Here is a 27,656-nt window from a genome sequence, read left to right as displayed (position 1 = left end):
AGATGCCAGGAGACCAGTACTGCAGGGAAGGAGGTGTCATAACTCCATTTAAAAGGTAAGACACCACTCCTCTGTGCTGCCCTCCAGCTTTTATGCACAGGAACACAGCGTTCTTTGCCAAATGAACACTTTTCAGTGCAAAGCTGACATTTATAGTGATCCTAGCAACTCCTTGCAGCTCAGAAGTGCTCACAGATCCCTTTGTGCTGCAATAAGGCTTGGATGCATTCCTCCCCATTAAACCAAAATAAACTGCCTAGGCTTGACAGGCACACCACAGTGTCCTTGTGGAAGGAATGATTAGCCATTCCCAGAAAAGTTCAGCAAAGAATGTAACTTTGCCCTTCTTTTGTAAGATGAGCTGGCACTGGCTGTCAAACCCTTTGCTGGTATCAGTCCAGTCCTGACTGCTGAATCATCACATCTAGTAGAGCCTTGGCTCAGACATGACAAATATTTGCTTTTGCATCTTCCTAGCACAGGATTTTTTTGAGATACAGGAGGAATGAGCAGCCCAGAATAGTCCCAGCAAAGTCATCAAAGCACTTGTCCCTGAAAATTCCAGTATATTAAGTAAGGCACTAGGTTAATCTTTTGCTTTCCTGAAGTTACATTCTTGTAAGAGCTCCAAAAAGAACCGCCTTTAGAAAATCCAAGTTGCATCTGCAATTTCCATCAGGAGGCCTGAATAACTCCAGATAGTCATGGGGAACTCATCAATGGATTTAAAGATCAGAAATGATGCAATGAATGTGGCACCAACTCCAGCAAGGAAGTCAGAGCCCAGATCTGTGCACTAGACAGTACTTTATCCAGGGCAACAAAAAAACCTCAAACAGCAAATAGTACTCTATCATGGCTCAATATTTTCTATATTTCTATATCCTTCAGTACAGTCAGTAACTGTGCTGAAGTGTGTGGTGTTTTCTTAGAAATAATAGGCTGGAGGAAGGAAAGCTCTGAGCACAAAAGTAGGAAATGACAGATCTGAGCAAAATCAAAAAGACTTTGTTGATACAAAGGGATGACAAGAATATGTTTGGAAAAAATATGTTCTGAAAAAGGTTATTGTACTCCTGGTAAAATATGAAGACACCAGACATTGCAAAGTTACAAATTTATTTGTTTTGAAATAAATACAAATACTTCATTAAGAAACTTTTCTTGATAGACTTTACACAATAGCTTTATTCTTTCTGGAAATTGTCTGTTCTTCCCACAAAATGTTATGGATATTCTACACAAGAGCTGAAGTTAGTCAATATAAAGTAACCTAGATGGTGTTCTTCTGAACAAGCAATCCCAAAGTATTAATTAACTGCTCAGCATTTGAGCTTTTTGTCTGTGTGAGGACTGCAATTCAGCAGGTATGCACTGGAGCTCTGGAAATCCTCTCCCACTAGCTATGGAAGGACAAACTTAGGAACACCCAACTGTGACATTCTGAGTGGCAGAAAGGTATCAAGCCACTAGCTTCAAAGAAAGCAACCCAAGGAGGCTACGCAAAGATGCAGAACCAGCAGATCATGACATTTACAAAGTCATTAGACACTGTCTTCCAGAGATACAGTGTTGCTGCTCCACCACTTCGTGGAATACACTTTTCAGCACCAGTGAGATCTCATCAGTTTCAAATCTAGTAATTAGTGGCAGTTGAATGTACAGTATGTAATTACATGCCCATCCCACAGTTATTCATCTCTCCTCACAAAGAACAGCTGGATCTGTCTTTGCTTACAGAATTCCAAATTTATCACAATTGTGCTGGACACAAAAAAACTTGAGCTGCAAAGATAAGAAGCTTTTTGAAGGAAATATCAAGCTGTTTCTGCTTAGCTGGCATGTACAGCTACCCTACTTGTTACAACTACACCAGCTTCTGCAGTTTGGTAAACCCTTTGGCCCAAGTTCCCAAACAGGAAATCCTACCTTGCTTACCAAATTTAAATCCTGTCCTCATTTGGCTAAGCAGGTTTTAGGGTCTATGAGGGGGGAAGGAAAGGAAGACTGGAACTAAATCTCAAAAAAGTGAAATGAAAAACCTTAAAGATTTAGTTCATCTCAAAGTCACATTAAAATTGCCTATTTTAGTAGTATATTATTGTACATAGGAAAACAGGCTTGAATACTAATGAATTAGAAGGCCTATAAATGCACGATACGTTAACTTTTCTATCATTTGAAGTCAAGCTATATACAATGAATTCAACTCCAGCTTCAACATGAGGCCATAACACATTTGTTTCATTTCCTTGTCTTAAAGTCATCCTTAAAAGTGATTTTTTTTTCTCCCCCGCTTTGAGACTCATCTCAAATTGTGCCAGTTAACTTCAAGAGAGTAAGAGATAAAGGGGCCTGTAACAGCTTTGATTTTAAAGGAGGGTATTGAGCAATTCTGGTTTGACTCTGAAGTGTTTACAACCACATCAGCTTTTGGCAAGTATCCTTTAGAATTTGGCATCCACTGAAGGAGGGCACAATAGCAGCAGCTGTCTGAGATACAAGAATAATGATAGAGCAAATGAGATGCTTCTTTTCTTTGGTCCCTCTCAGACCCTGGTGAACAGAGTTCATCCTACAGAATAGCTAGAGATTAATACCAGTTATGTTTTTGTGATACACAGGGGGCATCCATTACTTTTTCACACTGTGACCAGTTTAAAACCTCCCACAGCCATCTAACAGGACACTTCCATGGACTTGGGGCTCGATTGTTCAGCGTTGCTTGCCGAGTTTGGCGTCAGCTCGATCCGTGTGTCTGTGTGGGAGCGGTTCCTGGAACCGTCCCCGGTGTGGGATCGGCTCCTCGTTCCCTCCCCGGTGTGGGATCGGCTCCTCGTTCCCTCCCCGGTGTGGGATCGGCTCCTCTGTCCTTCCAAGGAGGTCACACTGGAGCCAGAAGCAGTGCGGGACCTCATCAGCCTGGTCATGCTGGCAGAGGGCACTGCAAGGAGAGTCTTTCATTAATACCTCGCCACCAGGACTCGGAAGGAAGCCCTCACCTTCCTCTCAGCTTTAACCACCCTTGGAGGAGCCCTCATGGTTGAATAGACACTTTCAGGGTACCTTTACATGCAGAAGTGCCTCCCCTGCTCCTGGCACATAAAGAGACCAAATTACTACACTGGAATTGCAGTGGCCAGGGCTGAGGGATTCAAGAAAGTTTAGGGCACGTTGCTGCAAGAAATTCAGAGGGAAACTGAAGAGACTCATCAGCCCTCCCATTACTTTCCAATATTCAACCTTTGCTGGCAGGCCAGGCTCATAGTGCATCCTCACAGCAGCTGTCAGAAGCAAATATGTGAAAAACAAACAGCTACAACTCAAAGAAGTCTCTGAGCTAATGAGGTTCCAAATGTTGTGTGCAGTAGATGAGCCACATCCTTTGATGCCATGAGGGGACACTATTACAAATAGCCACTTTAAAAACATTGAGATAAAGTAAAAGAGGTATTTGTGGGCATGAGCTGTTAACAAAGCTCTCTTCTATTTAACAACATCACTTGGTCTGAAAACCTTTTGCCCAGATACAGCGTGTGGCTTTTTTCCCCTTGCAAATGCATACCCAGAAGGGAAAAGGTTATATACATATCTGGGGTCAGAGACTCTCTGGGTGCTTAGATGCCCAGTTAACTTTGGTAGCAAGATCAGCTATTCAATAAAACCAATACTTACTGTATCCCATTCCCTGAACAAAGTATTTGAAAGCTTCAGCAAGCTTGGCAGGCTGCAAAAGAGAGACAGAGTTATTGCAGCAATGCTCAGTAGGTTATATTACAGTGTTACAGATTCCACAGATGCCCTGTCTTAACAGGGACATACTAAACATTCTCTGTGTTCTACTGACTGCATGAAGACTTAATTTATTAGACTATTCCACCATTCCCTTCCCTAGACATCTGCCCATTATTTTACAAAATGGATACATGCATTTGAGATCCAGGGAGCACAAATGGTCTAAAACTAGCTCAAAACTTGACTTGTGCAGTTACTGAGGCAGCTGAACCAAAGTAAAACAACTGGCCTCACAAAATGTACAAGGCAGCTCATACAAGACCAGTAATTGAGTAATTCCTAATCACTAGAGAATATATTCAGCTATTCAGAGCTGATAGTTATGTTTATAGGGCAAGAAAGCTCACCAGGAATACACAAGCACAGCTGCCCACAACTGACATTCTTGCAATGAGGCACTCCCTGTTTTTCTCCTCTGCTAGCAGTGGCCACATAAGATTCACAGTGTCAATTATTTCACATGAAAATATTTTGTGTGTGATTCTGTGCACCACTGCAAAGAATGGACTCTCCATATCAGAAACAATGCACATACTACCGTGTGCCTTTAAAAAAGCCTTTTCCCAACTCCCACTGTTGGAGCACACACTGCCTGCACAAGGACTTCAGCTGCAGGCAATTACAAATTTAGCTTTCCCTGAAGTTCACAAACACTGCTTTATATTGCTTAGAAATCTGTTTAAGTGTTAGATCACGTTCCAAAACTGATTTACAAATCAGCTTTTTTAGTGAGGCAACACAAAGGCATAGGTAAACTTTAACTTTACCAGTCTGGCTTTATTAGCAGCTTGGAACTTATGCCTAAATGTGTTTTAGAAACTCCAGTTCATCCACAGTCAAGCCAAGCCTGTGTATGCAATAACCTAGCATTGTTATTTCCTGCTTCCCACTTTCCTGATGTATACTATAAATAGTCCAAGTAAAAATGTTGTTAAAATGTCAGTGGCTCAAGCCTTAACTCACATTATCTTAGTAAACAGAGATAAAATAATACCTCTGCATTTCCCACCTCAGTTCTTTACTTGGTTAAGACTTGATTAGTGAAAATAATATCCCCTCCCAATCTTAATTTTGTGCTTCAATGCTCTTTAAAGAAAAAAAAGAAAGCTCAGATGACCAACTGACATCATTATTCATGAAATCATAACCATCCTTTTGGCTGACATTTGGGAACAGCAAGTACCCTACAGGAAAACATCCATTTGTTGCAGTCTGACATGCTGCAGACTGTGATGAGTGGGATTTCTGCCAGCCAAATCCTACCTGGGAAACTTGGGGGAGCCCACCACAGTCAGCCATCTGAAACAGGATGAGAACAGCCAGTTAGCATAATGCCAGAGAAACTCACTTGTGCTCAGGATATATTGATGTGACCTTTCTAGCTATCTGGCAGGAAAAACACTTCCTTTTGTTGTGTGAGTAACATACACTTGGATGAACATATCAAAGCAAGCTGTTAAATGTTTTTGAAAGCCGTGACTACACCCCAGAAAACCACAAAGTATCTTGATGCTCAGGGAAAGCATCAGCTGGAGCTACAAATACTTTTTGCTGGGCAGCAGTTACCAGTTTCTTAGAAACCAGCCTATTAGTCCTGGTAGCAAGTTCAGCTCTGAATTACAATAACATGACTCTGTATTGACCTGGATGACAAACAGGGTAGAGAAAACAAACACCCAGAGCTCAGAGGTGAGAGGGAAAAACTATTTGCTGAGATTGCTGAGGGCAAGCATCAGCCTGACTTGCCAAGGGAAGCAGGGGAAGCCAAATGAGAAAAGTTATCTTCAGTGTTTGAAATATTTTTGGAGCATTTCATTTTTCCTGACACTCCACCCCTCAAAATCAACCCAATAAAAACAGTCCTGTTCCAAGGACACTACAAACTGAAAACAGTAGAGTTGTAAATTACAGGAAACCCCAAATCCTATCCCTATCTAGGATTAATTAGCAGCAAAACAGGCCTGCTGCAGAATCTGGCACCAGCCATATCCCTGGACTGAGCAAAGACTGGCCACTCGTACAAGGTCTGAGACAATGTCAGAAATTTTAGTGTGTTTGCCACACCCACATTATAGGGCAGCAGTGTAACTCCGTAATGTAAGAAGGAAAAAAAATTAAATATCTTTATTTATTCTAATTTTCACTGACTAGTTCACTAAAGAGAGATGCAGCAGAAGTTCTTGGCAAAGCGTGACCAAACTTGTTTCACTGCTTGCATGCTATTACCTCATCAGTAACAAGCTGAAGATTGCACTCAAACTCTGAATGCCAAATATCAGCCAAAGCCTTTGCATGATGGCCTGCTGTTTGTAAGTGCATTTTTTCAATTTTTTCTGGAAAACAGCAGTAAGATGCCCTGGACTGTACCCTCATAAAAAGCAGGTTGACCAGACTGTGGTTGACAGATTAACTGTTGATAGTACTGCTGAGAGGCAAGCACAGGAACAGAGTGAACAGGTTTGCACTCCTACTCTGCTCACAGCTTTTCAAGCCCTTCAAAATATCTCAAGATTAGCTTTGCCAGCTCTAGTCAAATTCATTATGGGTATGTGAAATACTGAACATTTTGACTCTCATCCCTACTATTCTAAAATGGAAGAGCTGAGAAATTCCCTGCTGTTAATTCTGAAAAGAAGCCCCTAGTCTTGTTTATCCCACTAAAATACTCTCATCCTGAAGGAATTGTCTTTCTAAATCAGAACTGGATTCTCACTGTATTAGTAGTATTGCAACACATCACTCTAGTTCTGTTCTTTTAGCTAATCCAACTGGTTCTAGGTGAGAAGAGTATTTATTTTTAAAAAAAGTTTTTGTTATTACCTTCAGAAGTGTAGTCCTTGTTGGGTCCAGCTTTGAGTTGCATTCAACCTATAGAAAAGAACAGCAGCATAAGGCATTGCACACAAAACTTTAAGTATGAGCTCTTGTACAAAAACAGATCCAACACCTCGTTTTCTGGCTTAAATACAGACTGTCTTATGATTCTGTGTGAAGACTCTGTATACATATACACATCTTTAAACCCAAGTAAGTCAGCTCACTTTTTTAACTGCATTTTTTCCACGTACAAATCCATAGTCAGGAACTGGAATTATTTTTTTTTTTTTCATCTGTTTCTGGGACTTCAGTGGCAACAAGTGCTGTGTATCTTGTGATTTGGGGTCATCTGGTAGTGTCCCAAGTGGTGAGCAGCCATGTGGCCACCGGCCAGCAGACTGGGCATGCCCATTAAGGCACAACATCTGAAGTCATCCCGTCATCTGGGAAGACTTATAATGGTCAAAAAGAAGCTCTTCACCTCCAGAGTGACCCAGGGCACAGCTCCAGCACCACACAGCAAGTTAAAATACCAGCAGCAGATTCCTCTCTAAAGGAAAATATTTGTGGTTCACTGGAACTGCTGTGGTGATTGTTCCTAACGTGGTAGCTATTAAATAATAGTGCACAGGCAGAGGGGACAAACAGCATGGAATTAATGGCAGCTCCCCTGCCGTCTGGAAGAGGAGAACCACTGGGCTGGACTGAAAGCCTGATGTGTGGCAGGGGCTCTGCTGGCCTCTTGCAGCCCCTTGGCTCGCCCACCCATCCTCAGCAGGATGGCAAAGGTGGTTTGAGGTACCCACCACGGCATCCACTGCTGGGGAGCTGTCACCGACCACCAGGAGGACAGGACACCTGCAAAGAAGCACACATGGGTGGTGTTATCTCTGCCATCCAGCCCAGACTTGCCCCAAGCTGCATTCTGTGGCTCTGGAAGGGTGAGAGTTAAGTGTGTGGAAATGATTTGGTTTGTGCTCCAGACACCTTAAAGATGCATCAAGTCCTGCATTAGCTGCAGTTCTACTGACATGCTCGGATTCTGTGCCTGAGAACCCGCTCTTTTCCCCAGCTGGCAGCAAATCAACCCTTGCCAGTGCTCTTATTCCTTCCTTGCTTTATAAGAAATTGAATGTGGGCATCAGCATCAAAGTCTCATGCCTACCAGCCCCCAGGACCCTGAGCTCCAGCTTTTGGATCTGTCCACCCAATTCCAAAGAGATTGTCAGAGGAACAGAGTCTCCTGTGTATAACCATCAGCAACTGAGCTAGGAAGGACTTGACAATTTCTGTTGCACAAGTTGCAGCATAAGCAAAAGGCTTATGCCTCTGACAGCCAGCCATTCTCACACCTGCTCTATCTTCCTGAAAGTTTTATTGTTTGGTTTTCTAAATGGTTTTAGACTAGGATGGTTTTTTTTGTTGTATAAGTACAGCTCAAGTGCCTTCAGAACTATAGTTTCCATTAACTATAACATATTTCTGCCTAAAATTTATTTTATGCAGAAATGTTATGTTTTAAATTATTATTTAATAATTAAATAATTAATATAAACATAATAACTAACTTGAAAAAATTATTTTAATTTATTTCTGCACAAATACACAAACTTTTCAAGTACTTCAAGCCCAAATTTTCAGATGCACAGCTGCTCTCAAAACACTTACTGAAGGGTGACAACATTCACTCCAGGAACTGGACGCTCAATCTCTAGATCTCGCCGACTGAAAAAAAAAACCAAAAAAAGGCTTTTTGATACAGAAGTATCTCTAAAATTCCAGTGTATTCTTCTAGTTTAGAGATAACACAGACACTCACATGTTAATTTAATCTGACATATGTTGTGGCCTCCATAACTGATGTAGAACCACACTTAGACTGAAGGATCAATGTCATAGTTCAGTCCCAGGGTACAACCTTTCACCCCACAAATGCACAAGCTTCTCCAATAAGCAAAGCACCTGAGATCCCTAAAGGCACTATTAAGCAGAATTTCATACTGGGGGAACACATGTAATCCCACCACACAAGAAATACTCTCTCTAAAGAGCTGGACAGCCTCTTAGAAGTTTCCAGTTAGAAATCAGGTAAATGTATTTACCTGTTGTAAGAGTTGACAAAGAGATGAAGGTTGGTTTGATTCATATCATTAATGATATGCTGACGGTAAGTATGGATCAGGTCATGGTTGCTGTGAATCTCTTCCTAAAGTGGAGACAGAATTGTTCAGAACAGGGGCTATTTTCTGAAAGGATCTGAAGACATGGCACAGTAGTTGTGTATCAGACTCCTATTTGCACAGCAGGAGTGCACCTTGAGGGAAGGGACAGCTTTCAGCACCCAGTGAAGTCACCCAGAATTAATATTAGCTTCTGCTTGAAGTACCACAATTTTCACTTTAAAACTCAAGTACGTTGTAATTTTAAAATCTCACAATTGCAAAACATGTTACAGTACAGATGGTTACAGTCAGACAAGTGTGAGGTTTTCAAACAAACAAAAAAAAAATTCAGGGTAAGAGGCCTAATAAGTGTTTCCAGGGTAAAGCAGATGTTGAAAGCTTACAAGCACAATGTGGAACTCAATTTCACAATAGTAAATAACTAAGCTTTGAGGACTTCAATCAGTAACATTATCAAACAGTTGGTTCTAAAGTCTTTATAGATTAGTTCTTTGTTCTGCTGGAATGGAGTTTTCCATTGCATTTACTAACAATTTCAAGCACAGAAAAGTAGCCTCAGAAAACAGTTCAGCACTTTGCATTAGGCTTGCACTGGAGAGCACCATTAATACTAATAACCAGCTGCCACAGAGTTACAAGTATATTAAAGAAATCTGTGGGGTTTGCCAGCTCAGAACATGAGCATATACATCTCTTATGCTTAAGTGTTGGCTGCCTAGACAGGGAGCTGTCCCTAACAGAGTTGTCACAACTGAGATGCACTTGAGTACTCAGGACACAGAAAACCCCATGGCAGAACACTGCCCAAAATGCTGGGGACACAAGTATGAATCCCATCTCAGTTTAACTTCATCTTTTGTTGTTTAACTGAAAGCTCCTGCACTCCTCCCAGCCCCAGGAGGTAAATACAGATGACTGAATACATCAGAAGACTCTTTTGAAGGTTACCTTTCCAAATAGATGTGAAATGACCATGTCTGGCAAAGCGTTTGTCCAACCTGAAATCTGAACAGCAAGATTACTTAAGCATCTGCTATTAACACAGCCCCTGAACAAATGACACATTCCAATTACCCAATAAATAAACCAATGGATGTTTCTCTGCTCTCTCTACATGTACAATATCCTAAATATTTTTCCCCCCTCAATCCAATTAGAACACCATTAGGGGTTTGAATCATTCTCATCAGATATCTCCACTAATGCACACAGGGAACACACTGCTAGGGGCACAGGTGTGTAGGGAATCCCTCCCTATAGAAGCACCAGGTGGGTGTCATTTAACCCCAGTGCCCACTCAACAACCCCAACAACCCACCCTGGCAATACAATGGAACTGCTACCAGAAGCTCACAACCCACAGTAAATGCTCCTGCTTTGAAAGGACACAAGAATATCTGCTGTGCTCTTGAGGTGAGCAGTACTCGCCTTGAGAGGTGAAAGGCAGAGGCATAGATATGGAAGAATTTAATGCACTGAGGCACTGGGTGAGAATCCAAATAGGTCACAAGATTCATTTCAGCATAGAAAAGTTACATTTCATTTAAGTAAGTTTGTCTATCCATTTTTTTGATAAGTTTGATATAGGAATATATTTAGTAGCAAAGCCTTGAAAGAATGTGACATGCTAGCTCTGCAAGTTTCTCTTAGGAGTTTCTTTTATGTCAACATTTTCTGGCTGTATGAATAATCTGTAGCCAATGCTCATTTCTGAGCCATTTTGGCACCTAAGACTCACAGGTGATTGAAACACCAAGGATTCTGGACATTTTTCTGTGCTCTGCTTCATATTTTGGACTGTGTTGGTAAACAAAGCCAAAGAAAGCACTGAATGCTACACTACACTTGAAGTTTTCTTGAAAGATGTTTCCAAAGCCACCATGTCCTGGTAAACTGTTATGAGCTCTTAATTATCCCAGTAGCTCCATTGTGCCACATGTATCTGTTTTCTCAAAGTGCTTATTTTTATCCCTAGCCCTGCATGAAGTATTTTTGAAAAAGGAAGAATAAACCTCAAAGGATTAGCCCAGGATGTTCAGTATCTGAAGCCATGCCTTGACATACAAGACTGCTGAGCTCCTCATGTCCCACAGGCTTGCAGTAAGATTTATTTTTGTAACTTAAAGATGTTTACCTTAGTTGCTGCCCAGTCCATCCAACCTTCAGCACAAGGGTTTACATTAATGAGAACTAATCCCTCCACCATCTCTGCATGGTTTAACTGCAAAAAAACCAAGATTTATCAGGTATCCTTTCCAATTTGACAGTCAGCAAAAAAAATAAATTAGCAAATTATGTCATGGGGAAGAAAGTGGAAGGTATAGTCTTATCTTTCAGGAAAGCAGCATATATATGGGAAAAAAAATCATAAGAGCAATTCAACTAAGCAGCTGGAGAACATTAGGATTTAACTTCTTCTCCACCCTCAGTTTAAATAGAGAACTCCCATTATAAAAACCTTCTGCAAATTAACTGGGTAGAGCCCAGGCCTTAAAATGGAAAATCTAGGTCTTCTGGATTAGCTATCCTGCAGATTGTGGTATTTCACTTAAAAGCCTGGCTTGTATACTTAACTGGGCATGGCAGAACAGGAATTCTCCATGCACATTATGGGAACAATGTGTAAGGGTAATCAGGTTTGAGGCTTCAGGGAAGCTCCACAAAACTTACAGCAAATCTGGTTAAAATGTAGGCACCAGCTCCAGTTCCCATTCCTATGATGGTCTTCAGCCTGCACAGCAATAAAACAGAAGAGACAAATGAGGAAGGATGCTGAAAATAAATTACAGTAGCCTTCCTCCTTCACATGCCAGTGTGTGTCTACAGAAGGGTGGGCTCAGCTTGGGCAAGCTGAGAACCCTCAGCAATGTCAGTGGCCCCAGTAATATCTGCAGGACCCTGGTCCTTGTGCACTGCAGCACAGCAGCTACCCTGACTTATCTTTAAGTAAATGTACTGAGCAACCACAGTATTGCTCTGGTCCTGGGAGGAAGTGATTAGTCTCTGCCAGAAAAATTTATAAGACACAGACCTGAAACCTGCAGCCTAAAGCTCCCCCCTCCCCATCACAGCTATCCAACTGGGGCACTGGTTCCTCTCCAACGGGAGGCTGGCAGGGAAACATCTCCTGCTATCCAGTCACTGGGATGATGAAGTTTAAACTCCATAACCAAACAGGGCAGAGACAAACCAAATATTTGCATTAACTGAAATCAGGTTTAAAGCATCACCTCCAAGGTCGTTGAAAATACATGCAAGGGGAGGCAAGACAAAACCACAGAGAAACAGGTTATTCAATGCTTTTAGGAAAATACCTGAGGATAGCTTTGATTCTCATTAGCAATATGAAATCAAGACTTTAAATACACTCCACTTCAATTAATTTTCAAGGTACTGATGTTATTGGTCACATTTTTTTGTGCAGTGCAGCAGAATTGACAATCCTGTGCCTGACACTGGGCAGTTCAAAAAACACACATCCCCTAAGGAGGTAGTGAAGTAAGCTGGTCCAGAGTACTGTAAGAGCTGGTAATAACTGTGCAAAGTCTAAACTGGGGAGATGGCCCAGCCTGTGTCTTCCAAAGCTGCCTTACCCAAAATGCCAAGTTTTCTCTGCTTGTTCTAAAAACCCCTTAGAGGTGTCTGTCTGCCCTCTCCACAGAAAAGGAACCTTTCTCAGCTACAGCTCCTGCTAAAGCTGAGCTTTAAGGGAGGACAAATCCCCAAATGTGGTGCAGGTAGACAAGCCAGGACCACCACCACTAGGTCTTTCAACACTGGTAACCTGGCAGCTACACTCAGTAGTAGAAGAGGCTCAGAGAGGTCAGACTGACCCCCCTAGAACACTCAAGCCACAGAAGCAAAACTGTGTCTTCAGATGGGACTGTGATTTTTGTGGATTTTTTTCCTGCTGAACCACACAGGAAAAAGTGGGTTGCTACAGTGGGAAGAACAGATTGTCTGTGCCCTGCCCCTGCGAGGGCGATGCACAAAGAATACTGGAGGAAGCCCCTAAATTAGGCACATGGAATTTCTCCTAAGTTGCTTCCTGTTTAAAAATAAACAGACATTTCAAAAGGGGCCAAAAATAAGCTCTTTCAGAAACCAAGGCAAAAGCAATTCATCTGTAACAGAGGAATCCAAACCAACCACAAGTGTACTTCTAGCAAACAAAATGCCAGACAGCCAAGCCAAAGCAGATGCCTGCTCTTTCAGTGAGCCACGTAGAGAGAATGAGAAAAATAAGTAAACAACTCTGCACTCACCCAAACTGTTTCAGGATTCCAGGAATCATTTCAGCCAGCTGATCCATGGAGGGATACACATACCTAAAACATGCATGTTTTTGAGGAGTTACTACACTATGTCCAGCAGTGTACACTGGCATATTTAGAGACACAGTGATCCAATAGCAAATGTGGTCATCATGAGCTCATCAAGCGTATGAACTGAATTTAAATCAGGAGCAAGCACAAGTAATTTTACAGAAATATGAGCATAATCTATATATATTCTATATGTTACAGGACAATAGATATCCAAGAACAAAACAGACCACAATAAATCTTTCCCAAGGAAAGTTAACAGTTAGAACTTATGAAAAAGTTTGAACAAGAGAGATGAGTGTCCAACCACATTCACTGTTTGTATTTCTAGTTCACCACAAAAGTGTTTCCCAGTATTGCATAATCAGAGACTACAGAAATGAGTTCTAGATATTGGGAAAAAAACATCTGTGTTTTTAGGGACACAAACATTACTACAGGATAAATGAGAACAGCTTTCCCTTCATATTGATGGAGAAAATGAAGGCATAAGAAAGGCTATGAAGCTGATGAAGGCTCAATAAAAACAGATGTTTCTTAATGCTCCTGGTCTTCTTAAAAGCAGAAATAAAACTTAGAGAAGGAGATTCTGAGCAAAATCTCAACTGGGTAGCATGTGAAAAAAAAAAAATCTATTCAGAGTAGCACTAGAAAACATCTGCCTAGGATGTATTTAAATCTCTGCTTCCCATCAGAATTACACCAAATTATTCTGTAGTTTAGCCTCCAAAATATAACCAAACAAAAACCATCAAGGATTGTGAACAATTTATTTTCTTAGATTTTCTTGTTGGGAAATTAAAATTAGCATGACAAAAGCTGATGTCACTGCAACAGCTTTGGTCTGGGAGACTTTATTGCAGTCTTTCAGTAATTAAAGGAGATGTATAAGAAAGAGGCAGACAAATGTTTCAGCAGGGCCAGTTGCAATAGGAAGAGAGGTAATGGTTTTAAACTAAAGGAAAGTAGATTTAAATTAGATCTAAGGAAGAAGTTGCTTTTTTTTACAATGAGGGTGGTAAACACTGAAACAGGTTGCCCAGAGAGGTGGTGGATACCCCATCCCTGCAAGCATTCAAGATCAGGTTGGATAGGGCTCTGAACAATCTCATCAGGTTGTCCCTACTCACTGGTAACCTGCCAATTTCCCTTCTTCCCAATCAAAACCCAACCATGATTCTATGACTTAATTTGGGCATGCTGGTCTCTCACTTAAAGGGCAGATAGATATAATACAGATTTTTACAAGGCCAAAACTTCAGGCATCATTTTCTCAAGTCTTTGCTAGCCACAGATCATGAGAGTTGCCCTCTGCAGCTGACAACTCAAGCGTTAACACTTGTTCAGGACATGAGGGCTAAGGCACTTAAAAGCTCATGATTTAAACAAATGCAAAGACAGGGTGACTGAAATAGATTTGTAGGCTGCTCTGATAGACAACTGGGCCATTGCAGCTAACAACAGCATCAGACCAGCTTAAAAATTAAGCAGGGAAATAGACTGGCTCATGGAGTAAGGGTGCTTATAAGCTCCTTAATACCAACTGGTCCTTGCCTTGGATCCTCCTGCCTTGGCATGTTGGCTGCTCCCTGCCTCAGCCAAGCTGATCCTTGTGCAAGGGGCACCTCAAGGTAAACCTGTCTCACTTGACCTAAACAGGAAAAGCATTTTGGCAATGACAGTGCTCATGGCACATGAGGTTTCTAAGAGTTACAGCATCACATGTGGCACAGTCAGGAGTACACAGCAACCTCCTGTGGGGGTTCATCACCTTGGTGCTGCCCAACAACCTGGATTTTCCAGGTAGGTTATCAATCTAACAGCTACCATGCTGCCATTTCATAAAGACCACAGATTTGCAAGGGATGTTATGTAGAGGTTAAGGCCTGTCTTGTTTACAGTAATCATTTAGTATTTATATTCAGGATGTCATTACAAAACAGGCTAACTCAATATTTAAATTGACAAGATGTAGATATCCATCAAGGAACTGCTTTCCAAACAGTCTAGCTGTTAGAGGTAGAGCATAAAACTGCAGCTCCAAAGTCTACTGTGAGCTGGCACAACAAAACAGAGCTCCTGAAATGCCAGTACTTCAGAAATAGTGTCAGGATTTAAGTTCAAAAGCCAACTACTGTGCTTGGTGCAAGTACTTTTTAATGAAACTGCAGACCAAGACTCTTCTCCAAGAAGAGGGTAACCATGAGAGCATGGGCTGTTCCCCTGGCAACTCACCCAGTCTGGAAAGATGGAGCTCCATCCTGCTGGCCAGGTGCATCCACATGGCAGACTGCAAAGTGCTGGGTGATTTCCTGCATATCCTCAAAGTTGAAGAGAGGATTGAAGCAAGTTTTATCTTGGGAAGGAAAAGAAAGGAAATAATTATGCTGAAGGAAACACTAAGTTTGCAGCTACAAAAATAGTCTGTTAATCTATCCTGCAGGTTAATGTAAAGTTGAATCAATCAGGTCACCGGCAGTTTTCCATCTTATTTTTGTACCTACTGGAAGTATTTGGTACACCTAATTCCTCAAAAAATTATTCCTTATGCAAATTTTAAAAACTAACAAAATTTAGCCAACGGTATTCATACCAGGTTTTTTCTTAGATTCAACTATCCATTTCCTTTCCCACATCCTGGGACAAATGGAGGAAAAAAATATTCAGGGCTAAGAATGTGACTTGTGCTTTTGCCCAAATATTACTAGTTAAACATTATGTGATCTGCTACACATGTTAACTGCTACAGACAGCTGAAGACAAAGGCATCTTTTAGGGATACTCAGTGCTGTAGGCCCCAAGGCTTGAGGTGATCTGATTTCTGATTTTTAAGCAATATTAATACAGGGAGAGAATTAGGATATTTTCCTTCTGGTGTGGAAAGCACCATCTTTGAGATGCCTAGAGAATGGTTCGATCCTCTCTGTGTGTTTCTGAATGTCCTCACAAAACATACATGCAAAATCTTGTCAGAATACAAAATACTGTTAGCTCAAAACAACTTTAGAAGAATATGCAAGTCCAGAACAACTTTGTAACTCTGGAAAGAACAAGGTTTAAATTAAAGTTACGTTCCAAATTTTCTCTGCCCCATTTCACTGAAAACCAAGATTAAAAGCACTTCCATGAAACACAGGAAAGAAAGCTTTTTTTTTTCTTAATAGTAATATTCACCCCCTTGCAATATCCAGCCTGTAAAGGTCAGCAGGTGTTTTTAAATATTGATAACTGATTAAGAAACCATGAACTGTGTGCAACAAATAGGACTGACAAAAGAACAAACTTGAGCAGGTCTGGATATTCATTCATTATATGACAGATAAGATAAAAAAGCACTTAAAAGTCTGTTTTCCTAATGCTGGCTAAGGACACAAAGCCAGCACTCATTTCACACTGACTTGACATGTAATTCACATAAACACAAGGCTGCTTATCAGACAGGACCCAAAGCCCCAGCAGAGCTCTTTTTTCAGTCCTGTTGGCAATACACCATCAGCCTCCCCTTGAGATTTTTTTTACAGCATTCAAAAACAGTCCCTGTGAACTACCAGGGATCTTTTGCCCCTTTAATTGAAGTATTCCAATTATTTACTGAGCAAGGATAAAAAACACTGAGAATTGCACTTGCTATGAGGGAAGAGTTAGGTACCACCTAACAGCTTCCAACACACACAAACAAGCAAGGACCTGGGAAGGGCTCCCTAACCACTGCTGTTTTCACACCTCTGATGACACCAGTGCTGTCCCAGAACCCGTGCTGGCACATGGAGAGCCCACTTACGGTTGAGGCCGATGTCGTGGTAGGTGAGGATGGCCGGACGGTTCCCCCTGGGGGTGCCACACATGGTGACGCGCACGGAGCCATGCACGGTCTCCACATCTTGCTCCTGGGAGAGAACAGGAAGGATCTGTCAGGGATTGTCCAAGTGCCCCACAGCTGCTGCAGCAGACCCTGATGGATCATGAGCACAGGTCCTGCCTCATCCCAGGGTCTGCTCTGCACTCCCATCCCAACACCCTCTGTTCTCCCCCGTGGTGAGGGCTCTGTTACATCTGACTGTCACCTCCTCTGCTCCACAGACAATTACAGAAGCACTCAAGCTGCTAGCTCTAACCCGATGCTGAGGGAATAGTTAAACAGTTTTTAACCACATTAAAAGGCAGGATAAGAAAACAAAGAAAGCGGTTTTGTTGTAAGGACACCTAGAATAACAGGAGCTTTAAACTATGACTCAACATTTGCAAAACTAGAAGTCACCATGATAAAATATTCCTGATTTCTAGGGAAAGAACTCTAGTGGAGAAATAACCACTATTCCCCCCCAAAAAAAACAGCATTAAGTAGCTTGCATATGCTTATTTGCCATAAGGATTTATTACACTGTGAAGTCTTGTGATTGAAGTAATCTTCTCCAATAAAATGAGCAGCCACATGTGTTTGCTTTATGTCTTGTGATGGACAGACCTGAGCATAAACTCAACTGTCCAAAGTTTGCTAATAGACCAAAATAAACACAACATTATTCTGGTGCTTTTCAGAAAAACAACATTAAGAAGTAAACTGCTATTATTTGGGATAACAGGTGTTTATAATGCTTACTGATCTTAAAGCCAAGGGCACCTTCACTGCCAAACCAACCTGAGTAGCAATGCCCTAGGGTGACTTTATGATGCTTGTATCCCCAGTTGTCTGTTCTGTTTATGCTGGACAAAGTTCTGCAGCTTTAAGACTGCTTCTGAGAGCAAAGGGGATGGGGGAAGCATGCAGACAACCATCTTTTGAATCTCTAAGTTAGATGTGACTTACACAAAAGATTAAACTGTTTTTTCATGTCTTCTCCACTTGAACTTCAGATGGGTATAAACAATTTGGTCTTTTGCCAACATGTATTAAAGGGAATCACAAGCCAACAGTTATTTCTGACACTTATTTACAGAACAGTTACATTCATGTAACAATCAAAGAATTATAAAGGCAGTAGCCAGTCTTTGAATCTCAGCAGAATCCTTTATTTACTGCACAGGACACAGATATGACCCATGACAATCAGTGCAGTGCAGCCTGCTGCTGCAGGGCTTGCTTGACTTGTTCCTTGCAGTAATACTCAGAGGCAAAGTCCAAGTTAAGTTCAAATCTATCAAAATTATGCTGTATAAATCAGAGGTGTACAGCCTCTGAAAAAAACTTTTAAAAAGGTTTTTAAATACCTTCCAATATCTGAGGTAATAACTCAATCTAAATCTCAACTCCTTAATTTGATACAAGGAACACACTGCACATTGTGTCGCAAATAAGGATTCTAGGCAACTCCATTCTATGCATTTCACCTGTTTTCCTTTTAATTACACAACTACATCAGTTTTAAGTTACAACTAAGGCACTGAATCAAGATCTATCCCCCCCTTGTACACAGGACAAGTTAAGCATCACTGCTCTCTGAACTGTACTCCATCAAAACTCTAATTTTCAACTTCTGTATCTCCTTAGAGACTCATTCCTCTGCATACTCACTGCATTACTTATCAGGTAAGCTGTATCTTCCACATCTAGGACCATCCTTAGGCAAAACAGGGTGACAAATCCAGTGAGTCAAAGAGAGGACGGGTGGCAGGTTTTTACTTTGTCCCAGCAGGAAACTGGGTTATATAGGCAAGCTGCTCTCCTATATAGGCTTATGACTCCCATGATGCCCAGCTGGGGAAACCAAAACAGACTAATTCACAAGGATGTCACTCTTAAATAGGATTTGAGCCAGGTTTGGCCAGGGGAAGGATGTAGTCAACAGAGGTCAGACATCAAAGATGAACTAAGTCCTTGCCACACAATGTACAAAGTGCCAGATTTCAAACCTAGGATTTAGTACACTCTCTCCTGTTGCTGTTTCCACCAGATTTTGAGAAGTTTAGCTTCATTTTCATGTTTTGTATGGGGAAATGCTGAAACATCCCAAGCTTATGCTAAATTAAATCAGAATTGAGTTCTTTCCTAAAAGCCAAGATTAAAGTTCCCAGTAAACACAAAAGACTGAAAAACTAGTGTAAGTCACATTGATTCTGAACAAAAAACCCAAGGCCTTTTAAATGTTTGATATCTGGTATTTCCAAAGTAGATAAGCAGCATTTAGTTGAAAGGATTCCTACATCACCACACCAATCTCACTAAGTTCAGCTTTTGGAGGAAAAAAATGGTATTGTACCTTATACATTGGGTATGTCATTAACATATACTATTAAAATATAACTATAGAAAAGCTTGGGAGGGGATGTTAAAGATCACCTAATTCCAACCCCCTGCTGTGGACAGGGATGCCACCCACTAAATCAGATTGCTCCAATAACATTCTATATCATTAGTATATATTGGGGTACTGTCATTATACAACACTCCTAAAGAGATTTGCAGTGCCAGCACATAGCAATTAATAATAGATTAAATTAATAATGATGGCAATTATTAACATTCTACTCTTACATTTAGCCAATTAAAAAAAATAATTTGGCAACCTCAGCACTGTAATGAGTGTAAGCAGTATTGTGTAACACACCTCCTGCTGAGTGTGAATATTGAAATTATTTTCTCCTCAGAGACTAATAGGCATTTCATATAATCAGATTTTTACTGCTAGAGCTTTCCAGTAATAACAGTAAAAATCCAGAACCTGTTTTTATTGCAGGGAGCACCTTCAAGATTCATGATTGTCCTCCATGCATGAAAGAAAAAGTCTGTTCATGGTAGATAAAGCCAAACCCTTGAACCTGCACATCCCACTGACCTCCACAGATAACTCTTCCAGACCTGGAAACCTGAGTCTAGTTCAAACTCAGTGTCAAGTAAAAATAGCTCAGAGACAACAGGTGACCATGCTCCCAATAACTGGCATAACACAGTCAGTTTAGCAATTGTCTCAATTCCTCATTATCGTCACAGTGAGACTCCCCTAATTCAATAAGGGTGTGCTATTTTCCTGTAGCACAAATTCTTAATGGGAAATGCACACAAGGTTGTAAAAAAGCAATCAATTCAAACCAGTTTGTTTGGTGACATCAACAACTTCACATCCCAATTGATCCTATTAAAGATCAAGAGATTTGTCTACGTGATGTAGGGATGGATGTTTTCAAAATACAGAGCACTGAAAACAGATGGCAGCACATCCCAATCAACATCAACATTATAGTAAGAGGCTCTTCACCAACTGATTTGTATTAAAACACTATCTTGGAAAAAAAATCCAAGGTACACTAATCCGATAGAAGGATAAAGACAAACACACCATCTGTTCACATCTCTCACTTTAACAGAGGTGCTGTCTTATCTTAGTGCACTGAACACACACATAAAAATACTTTCAAAATGTGCAATTTAAGGGAGGCTGTCTCAGTTTGGAGGAGCTGGAAGACTCTAAAATAGATTTTATTTTTGCTTCAAGTGACCTTTTTATTTTTCTCATGAGATTAGAAGGGGAAGACAATCTGTTATCACACAGGAGGGCTCATTTATTCCTTCCCCTCTCTACCCTGGGTAAGATATGGATTGAGAAACATGTTCATGGACAAGTTGTTTTCTGAAGTAGGGAATACACAACCAAAATATCTCAGATGTCTAAAAAGGAAAACTGCACATGCACACTGCACATTTTGCTAAATACGTCATGCTTTATATTTTAAGTAAAATACTGCATTCCATCGAGACCATATTAAAGCTTTCAAATATACTTAATCCTCAATTACAATCTCATGCTTTTATTTTAATTCATAATATTATGACCGTTAAATACACCTCCCTTCTCTTGCCTTAGAAGTGAGGGAAAAGCTTCAGAGCTTTTAAAGAAGATTTAAATAGCCTTTAAATTCATATTACTTAAGAACTTTATTATAGTAATACCTGCATAAGCTATTTTTTTCTCTTTTCTTTTTCAATTTCTTGGAGGTTACTATTAATAGTAATATTAAAATATTAAATTATTATCAAATATTAATTAATATTTGAGCATTTAATGTGATATTTCAATGTTGAGTTTCAAATCCCCTTTGTCCTGAAGTTCTTTAGCATTTTTTTCCCTAGCTTTGTTTACTCTAGAATAGAACCTCAATTCATCTTACACTTGTTTTTTCAAAGACCCCAATTCCCATATTTCCAGTTATTTTTCTGGTTTTTGTGTTTTGTTTTTTTTTTGTTAACATTTCTATTCTAAATTAGCAGCATTAAGAAAAAGGTTCTCCAGTTCAGGTTGAGACTCAGGTACATTAATAAGGATGATGACTTCAGATGTAAATGTACGTGACCCTGCTAAGGTGGAAGCCAAGAACAAAAACTTTGCTGCAGGAACTGACGCAGGTTATTGCGATAGCTCTGCCCAGGGATTCTTCCTAGTCCGATTAGCGCTGGGTCACCCTGCTCTGCCGACTACAAAACCACAGCCACCCCCATCCCTTTCCTTCAGCAGCCCCAGGGATGAGGAAATCCACACAGGACACAGCAATGTCCCAACCAAACCACATCCACCGGTGCCAGTGGGAATCCCACCCCTCCTGCCTCGTGCACCAGCTGATTGATCTCCCCCGGCAGGGCAGCGCTTCCCTTCTCCCTCAACAGGCAGGAGGAAGTTCAGCAGGAAAGGATCTTTCGTGCCTGTGGATACAGATGGCCACGAGCCATCAATTGCAAGGGACAAACTCCTCTCTGCCCCCTACAGCTGCCACACAGCTCCAAGTCGTGCTGAGTTCCTGAGAAAGCAGAGTGCTGATGGACTGAAACACAGAGCTGGGAGGATGAATGTGCACAGTGATGGGGAGCCAGGGCTCCATCAGCTCCAAAGCTACAGAACATGCACATACAAACTGGGAATGCAATTAAAATGTGCTCGGCACGAAGACAACAAAGCCACCCAGGGCACACTGCCCTGCACCCATTTATCATCAATTATCCTAAAACAGGCTTGGCCAGGAACACTCTCCTTCTTGAGACACAGGAGACCTTCAATTTTCAGGTGGGTGCCACAGACAGACATAGTAACAGAAATTGCTGACTAGAGGAAGCTCAGACCTGTCAGTTCTTTCATCTCTTGTCTTGGCCATCCCCTGGTAACTTCACAAAGATTCTCCTCCAGAGAATAACCACACATGTCTTGCAACATGTGCTTTCAGAAGGGCAATATACCACTATACAGTGGTTTACTTTAAAAATGGAAATCTATGTTTAACTCCAGTCTGTCTAGAACTGCATGTGAAGTAAGAATCTATTTTTTTCCAAATCTGAGTAACTAGGTACTTACTCTTGGAAGAAACACACTTCACAGACAGTTCTTTTCACTATGGAAGGAACAAATTTATTAACTGAACACTGCTTAACTTGTTTCCAGAAGGTTGGAGGAACTTGCAGTGGATGTGGTGATCACCCACATCCATATACAGGCATTAAATAAGAAGCTCCATCTTGCCAAGCACCAATAACTTCCTTCCCTGGCCAGCTCCATCCTCTTCCCAAGTGGTTCATGGGAAAGGCTGCTCACCAAAAGCATGCTTCAGCCTCAGTCCTGAATAACCTGGGTCCTCTAGGGCCACACATGAACTTCTCTAACCAACTAAGCAATCAAATCACTCATAGCAGTTTCAAACCTCCTTTTCCACAAATCAACCACAAAAGAACTTAAACACACAGGGAGGGTACTTGTGGCTTTAAGGACCAAAGCTAGGTCTCCTCTGCAGTCACAATTCTTAACAAAATGCCTTGAGACTGTTCTTCCACATTTTTCCTGAACTAGAACAACTAAAGATTAAACTCCTAACAAAGATATAGCATTAAAAAAAGTAAGAGCTGGCAGAACAGGGCTAAACGACAAGAACCACTGCTCTGGATTAGCAACAGTTAATCCAAAACATGGAGAGAAAAAAACCAAAAAGGCTTAGAGAATTTGATCTTGCAAGTTAAAAAAATCTATATATACACATGGTTTACAAACCAAGCAATTTATTCCAAGAATAGAAATGAAATATGGGTCACTTCTGGATTCTTAATCAAAATACTGTAGTACTCCTGTTAGCAGACTTAATCTGGGATTCAATTTATTTAGACCAAGTGATCAACCTGGAGCCAAACAGAAAGCTTCTCCCATGCTGCACACAGCGCTGTAAGAAGCTGCATGGTGACAATCTTAACTTACATTTATCAAGACTTCAGGCAGTAGATTTCATTAGAAAAAAAAAAATGAGGGAGAAGATGCAGGACTAGTGTAAACTACATCTTTGCTGTAGAAGTAAGAATCATTGAAAGATGAAAAAACACCCAAGACAGTTGTCTCACTTGGTTTCCAAGGAAAAATCTTGAATTTGTGTTGTATTTTTAAAGCAATTGGCACAACACTGAATTCCCACTTTATATATAGACGGGTGCTAATAAAGTGCAACATGCAATAAAGTAGAGAAGGGTTATTTCCTTCAAGGACCTGAACAGAAACTAGAACAATTTAATAGCATTCCCTAGTTCTGCCCAGTCTGCTTCCATTTCTATACACCTTGATCAAAATGAGACACCCAGGGAGCCTCTTTTCCCAGTACATAATCCTTGTCCTCAGCAGTGGGAAAACACCACTCACACTGTTCATCAAGGCAGCCACACCCTCCCTGATCTCCATCCCAGTTCAATCCAGCCTGGCTTCTGCAGCCATGCAATTCCTTAGTCTCAGCTATGAACCAGCAAGGACAAGATTCTCAGTAAAAAGCCCAAATGGTAATAAAATAAGGAGAGCCAGGAGAGGGACCAAGAGATCTCTCAAAAGTGACACTCAAAGTGAAGGGCCACCATGTGACCTACTGGTGAGCTGTGAATTTGTATGTTCTGTCTCTAAACAAAAATACAAAAACACCATCACTCCTGTTACTGACAATACTGTTTGCTTAGCACCTTCCACCACCCCACAGGCCTCAGGAATATTCTGGAATATCTCAACAGCATAATGGGATGCATCCAAAGGAATGTTTCCTCTGAGGAAATGCAAGCACACTGCTAATGAAAGCAAATTAACTGGGGAAAGTGTGTGTCCATGTGGGAGGGGAATATATTGTTTTCACTACCACTGCTGAAGATTCTCATTCTCTCAGCAAGAATAAAACTGCTTGCAAACCAGCCACCCCCTTTGACTGAAACTTTCTCAGCTCCAGTCTGAAAAGGCCCCCTGTGGTCCCCTTCACATGGCTACAGCACAGCCCCATTCAGACCCCTCTCCCACAGTAACAGCATTCCTGGCAAGCAGGCAGTCCCTTCTGGTCACATCTTGCTGTTTTCTCAAATATCAATTCAATCTCCCCTCATACAAAAAGAAAAGGGAAGGAAAAAAAAATAGCTTTACTTGCCTGAACATCGAAGTCTGGAAGGAGGCGAGTGATAGCCTGTGAAGAGATTTGAAAGCATTAATGGAAGTAACTTACAGCTATGGAAATCTATGCTTGGATATGTGTTCTAGGCCCCCAGTTCTGCAGCTGAGAGCTCTCTCTGCCCATTCAAAGAAAGCTCTTCTGATGAGCATCAAAATTCACCCAAGAGCTTTTAAACCCACTAATCTTCACAGAGAAATGAAAGCAGTAAAATACTAGATTAAAGACCAGCAAAATGAAGGACAAAAGCCAGAGCATCTTCAGTCATTGTTAAATCTCTGAGCAATACAGTCACATAGAGCAGTAAAACTGAACTTTTCTGCATCACTTTTTGTAGCCATGGGACAGCTGACAGCCCTCAGGCCTGCTTAGGGGGAAGTCTCTGTTCCAGAATGCACTGACTACTTGCAACTCACTTAAGCAGTCAATACTGGGACTTGGTTACAGGATGTAGAAGGTGGGAAGGGTCTTATTCCAGCCAAGATTAGTCTTTGCAGTGTTTGGGAGGCTGGCTGGACACAGAGAGGTCCACTCCAACCTGTCACCTGCCACAGCTGCTATGGACAATCTCCTGCACCTGTCGAGGGTCTCCACCAGGAAAGGAGTTAGGTGACAAACTCCCCACCCTCCAATAGCCCACAAGGCTCATAGCTTCAAAGGAGGAAATGTCTTACAGTTACATTCTTTTTTTTAAGGGAGCAGAAAGAAGTCAAACTCTTATTTCCACTGCAGGGCTGAAAACAGAGAGAAGAGCAGCCAAGCAAGCACTTTATGCTGCAAAGTGCAAAAGAGGCCACAGCTTGAAAAATAATATTGAGATAAAAAGGAAAGCATAGAATCCTGGCAAGGAGCTCACTCAGCCTCAGAAGCCCAGGTAAATTAAGGACAGATGTCAGAAGCACCATAGCTGTTTTCTCAGGGGCCCTCAAAGCACTGCAGTACAACCTGTAATTCTCACAGCTGTGATTTTAGGCAATTAAAGCCTTGAACATGCAAATGGCTACCCAAGATCTGACTGAGCAGAAATTATTTTGCACAGCCTTAGCCTTAGACAATATGCTGTGTTTTACTGTATTGCTGGTCTCATGACCTTTTAAACACAGCATTTCAGCCACTGTTGTTCCAGTGGGACCCAGAGCTGAAAGAAGTGTATTTGGCACCTGTACCAAAAGCATATGAAATAAGGGTGATCACTGCTCAGGAACAAAGACTTGGCTGTAGCAGAAACCCAAGCACAGCAAGCAGAGAGCCTCACCCAATAACCCACTCCAAACCAGCTCCAGTGTTCACCTCAGTATGTGCTGAGCATCCTTCAGGGCAACCTTTTCCCATTTCTCAAAATGCATGAACATCCTTCATCTATGTTAAAATGGCCACAAAGGAAATCAAACTCTGTCCTTTCCCCCATGCAGACAAAATTAAAGGTAACATCATGAACAAAAGCATATCTCATTGCCAAGATTCCAAGTTTTGACCTATGTGCTACCAAAACCCAGGAAGTAAATCAGTATTTTAAGATATTTCTGAACTTTGAAGTGAAGATGCTTCAGTATCAACAGGATTTCTGCTTAGAATCTCCTTTGCTTTGGTAGTTCTGAACAATATGGGCATTAAAAAGAGGTCTTAGTTTCTGAAATGTCTGAGTGTTGCATTCAGTGGTATTCAAACAAGCTCTGCTTTCATGCAATGTCCTTGGCAAAGGAGCTGTGTTTAAAGTTTCTCTAACCATTTCACTGCAGTCACAAGTGGAAATTATTTTCTGAAGTGTTTACATAAAAGAGGGAAGGAATAAAAACAAAAGTAGCAGATAGAGCAATTCTAGTGTATAAGACCAGAAAAAAACCCCAACACATTTATATACATAATTTTCAAGAAAAAGTGTCATTGGGAACAAGAGAAAAAAACTTAGTTTTATTTCAAGAAAATTTTGAGATGTTTGTTTCTTCACACATTACAGTGAATATTTTGTCATGAACATATCAAAGCACAGAATATGTCTACCACTGAAGAGTCAGATAGCCACTGAATCCTGATGTTGTTGATAGGTTTTTTCTAAAACAACAAAGTCCAGTAAAGAGTGGAAGGTAGTATAACAAGGTAAAAGAAAAAAAAAAAAGGATGTTTTTGTCCTGCAACTCCAGTGGCTGCACGAGGCTGTGGGTTGTACCCAGCTGGGTAACTCATGGCTCTGTGCACTCAGAGGACAAGAAGGGGCTCAGCCCTACCTCTGGACTCAGCTGTGCCCAAAGGAAATGTAAATGGCTCCCTGTGAGAGGCAAAGCCTGTCTCTGTGTTGAGAAGGGTGTAGCTATAGAGGCATGTACATGAGATTGCCCAATTGGCATCATTTGACACAGCTACAGACACCCAGAGCTGTCATTATCCAGAGAAGGAAAAAATGTCACCATCATATTAAAAGAACAAAAAAGCAAACAAGAACAAATAATTAGGGTCAGTTTTGTATTATTTAAAAAAAAACTACCTAATGAACTATTCTTATTCCATCTCCAGTTTTTCTTTTCCTCTTCCATACAAAATGTTCAAAATAATCTAGGAACATATAGGCAGTTCCAAAAGCAGCCCTGAGAAAAACACCTAAGCTCTAAAAAGCTTTAAAATAATTACCTCCTCCTTCTCCACCAGAGGTTTCACCTCTGCAAGGTGAGCATCCTGGAACTCTGTTGACATGGTCAGTAGCTGATATCTGCAAAGAGGAAAAGAGATTTGTTCTCAGCTTGCATCAAAGATCAAATACAGGAACAAGTAAAGATCCTGCTCCACCCAGCCCCCACAATGACCCACTCTTTCAGGTTATAGTTTAAAAGACCTCTGCAAGAAAGTTATAAATCTCTTGTAAAATGCCTCCCTGGTTTATTTATATACACACTCCTGCACAATATGAGATTAAAGAAATATTAAGGCTGCAAGATCAAACAGAAGTTTGGCACCTTCAAAGCAGGGAATGCTGAAGGAAACAAGGCAGGGAGAGCAGAGAGAACCATGGAAACTCTCATCCCACAGGTGAAAGAAGGCATAGCCAAATCTACATGACTACCTACTGAAATCTGCTTGAACAGTTGTTTCTGAAAACTTTTTTAATCCAGTGTTTGTTTGCAAGGCTGCTTCACTATCCCCATATTTTTACTGTGAGAAAATTGAACTG

At 41.1% G+C, this 27,656-nt stretch overlaps 1 protein-coding gene across 2 annotated transcripts in view; it reads right to left on the bottom strand.

Moving 5' to 3' along the window:
* Positions 1-1,102: 1,102 nt before the first annotated feature.
* Positions 1,103-27,656, bottom strand: part of NDRG1 (N-myc downstream regulated 1) — a 39,551-nt gene continuing 12,997 nt past the window's right edge. For both annotated transcript variants that reach the window (XM_086878436.1, XM_086878443.1), the window contains 15 exons: positions 27,119-27,197; positions 24,473-24,508; positions 16,902-17,007; positions 15,356-15,476; positions 13,061-13,123; positions 11,466-11,526; positions 10,930-11,016; positions 9,744-9,800; positions 8,715-8,818; positions 8,281-8,337; positions 7,419-7,470; positions 6,616-6,663; positions 5,059-5,094; positions 3,676-3,727; positions 1,103-2,944 (listed from right to left, as the gene is read on the bottom strand). In XM_086878436.1, the coding sequence (XP_086734562.1) occupies positions 2,679-2,944; positions 3,676-3,727; positions 5,059-5,094; positions 6,616-6,663; positions 7,419-7,470; positions 8,281-8,337; positions 8,715-8,818; positions 9,744-9,800; positions 10,930-11,016; positions 11,466-11,526; positions 13,061-13,123; positions 15,356-15,476; positions 16,902-17,007; positions 24,473-24,508; positions 27,119-27,181 (1,209 nt within the window). In that variant the 5' untranslated portion in view covers positions 27,182-27,197 and the 3' untranslated portion in view covers positions 1,103-2,678. The remainder of the gene's footprint in view (positions 2,945-3,675; positions 3,728-5,058; positions 5,095-6,615; positions 6,664-7,418; positions 7,471-8,280; positions 8,338-8,714; positions 8,819-9,743; positions 9,801-10,929; positions 11,017-11,465; positions 11,527-13,060; positions 13,124-15,355; positions 15,477-16,901; positions 17,008-24,472; positions 24,509-27,118; positions 27,198-27,656) is intronic.

This window comes from Cyanistes caeruleus, chromosome 1 (assembly GCF_971803275.1).
Source record: "Cyanistes caeruleus chromosome 1, bCyaCae1.hap1.1, whole genome shotgun sequence".
Lineage (NCBI taxonomy): Eukaryota > Metazoa > Chordata > Aves > Passeriformes > Paridae > Cyanistes > Cyanistes caeruleus.
Note: the sequence above shows the minus strand (reverse complement) of the source record. Positions and strands in the feature narration are given on the sequence as shown.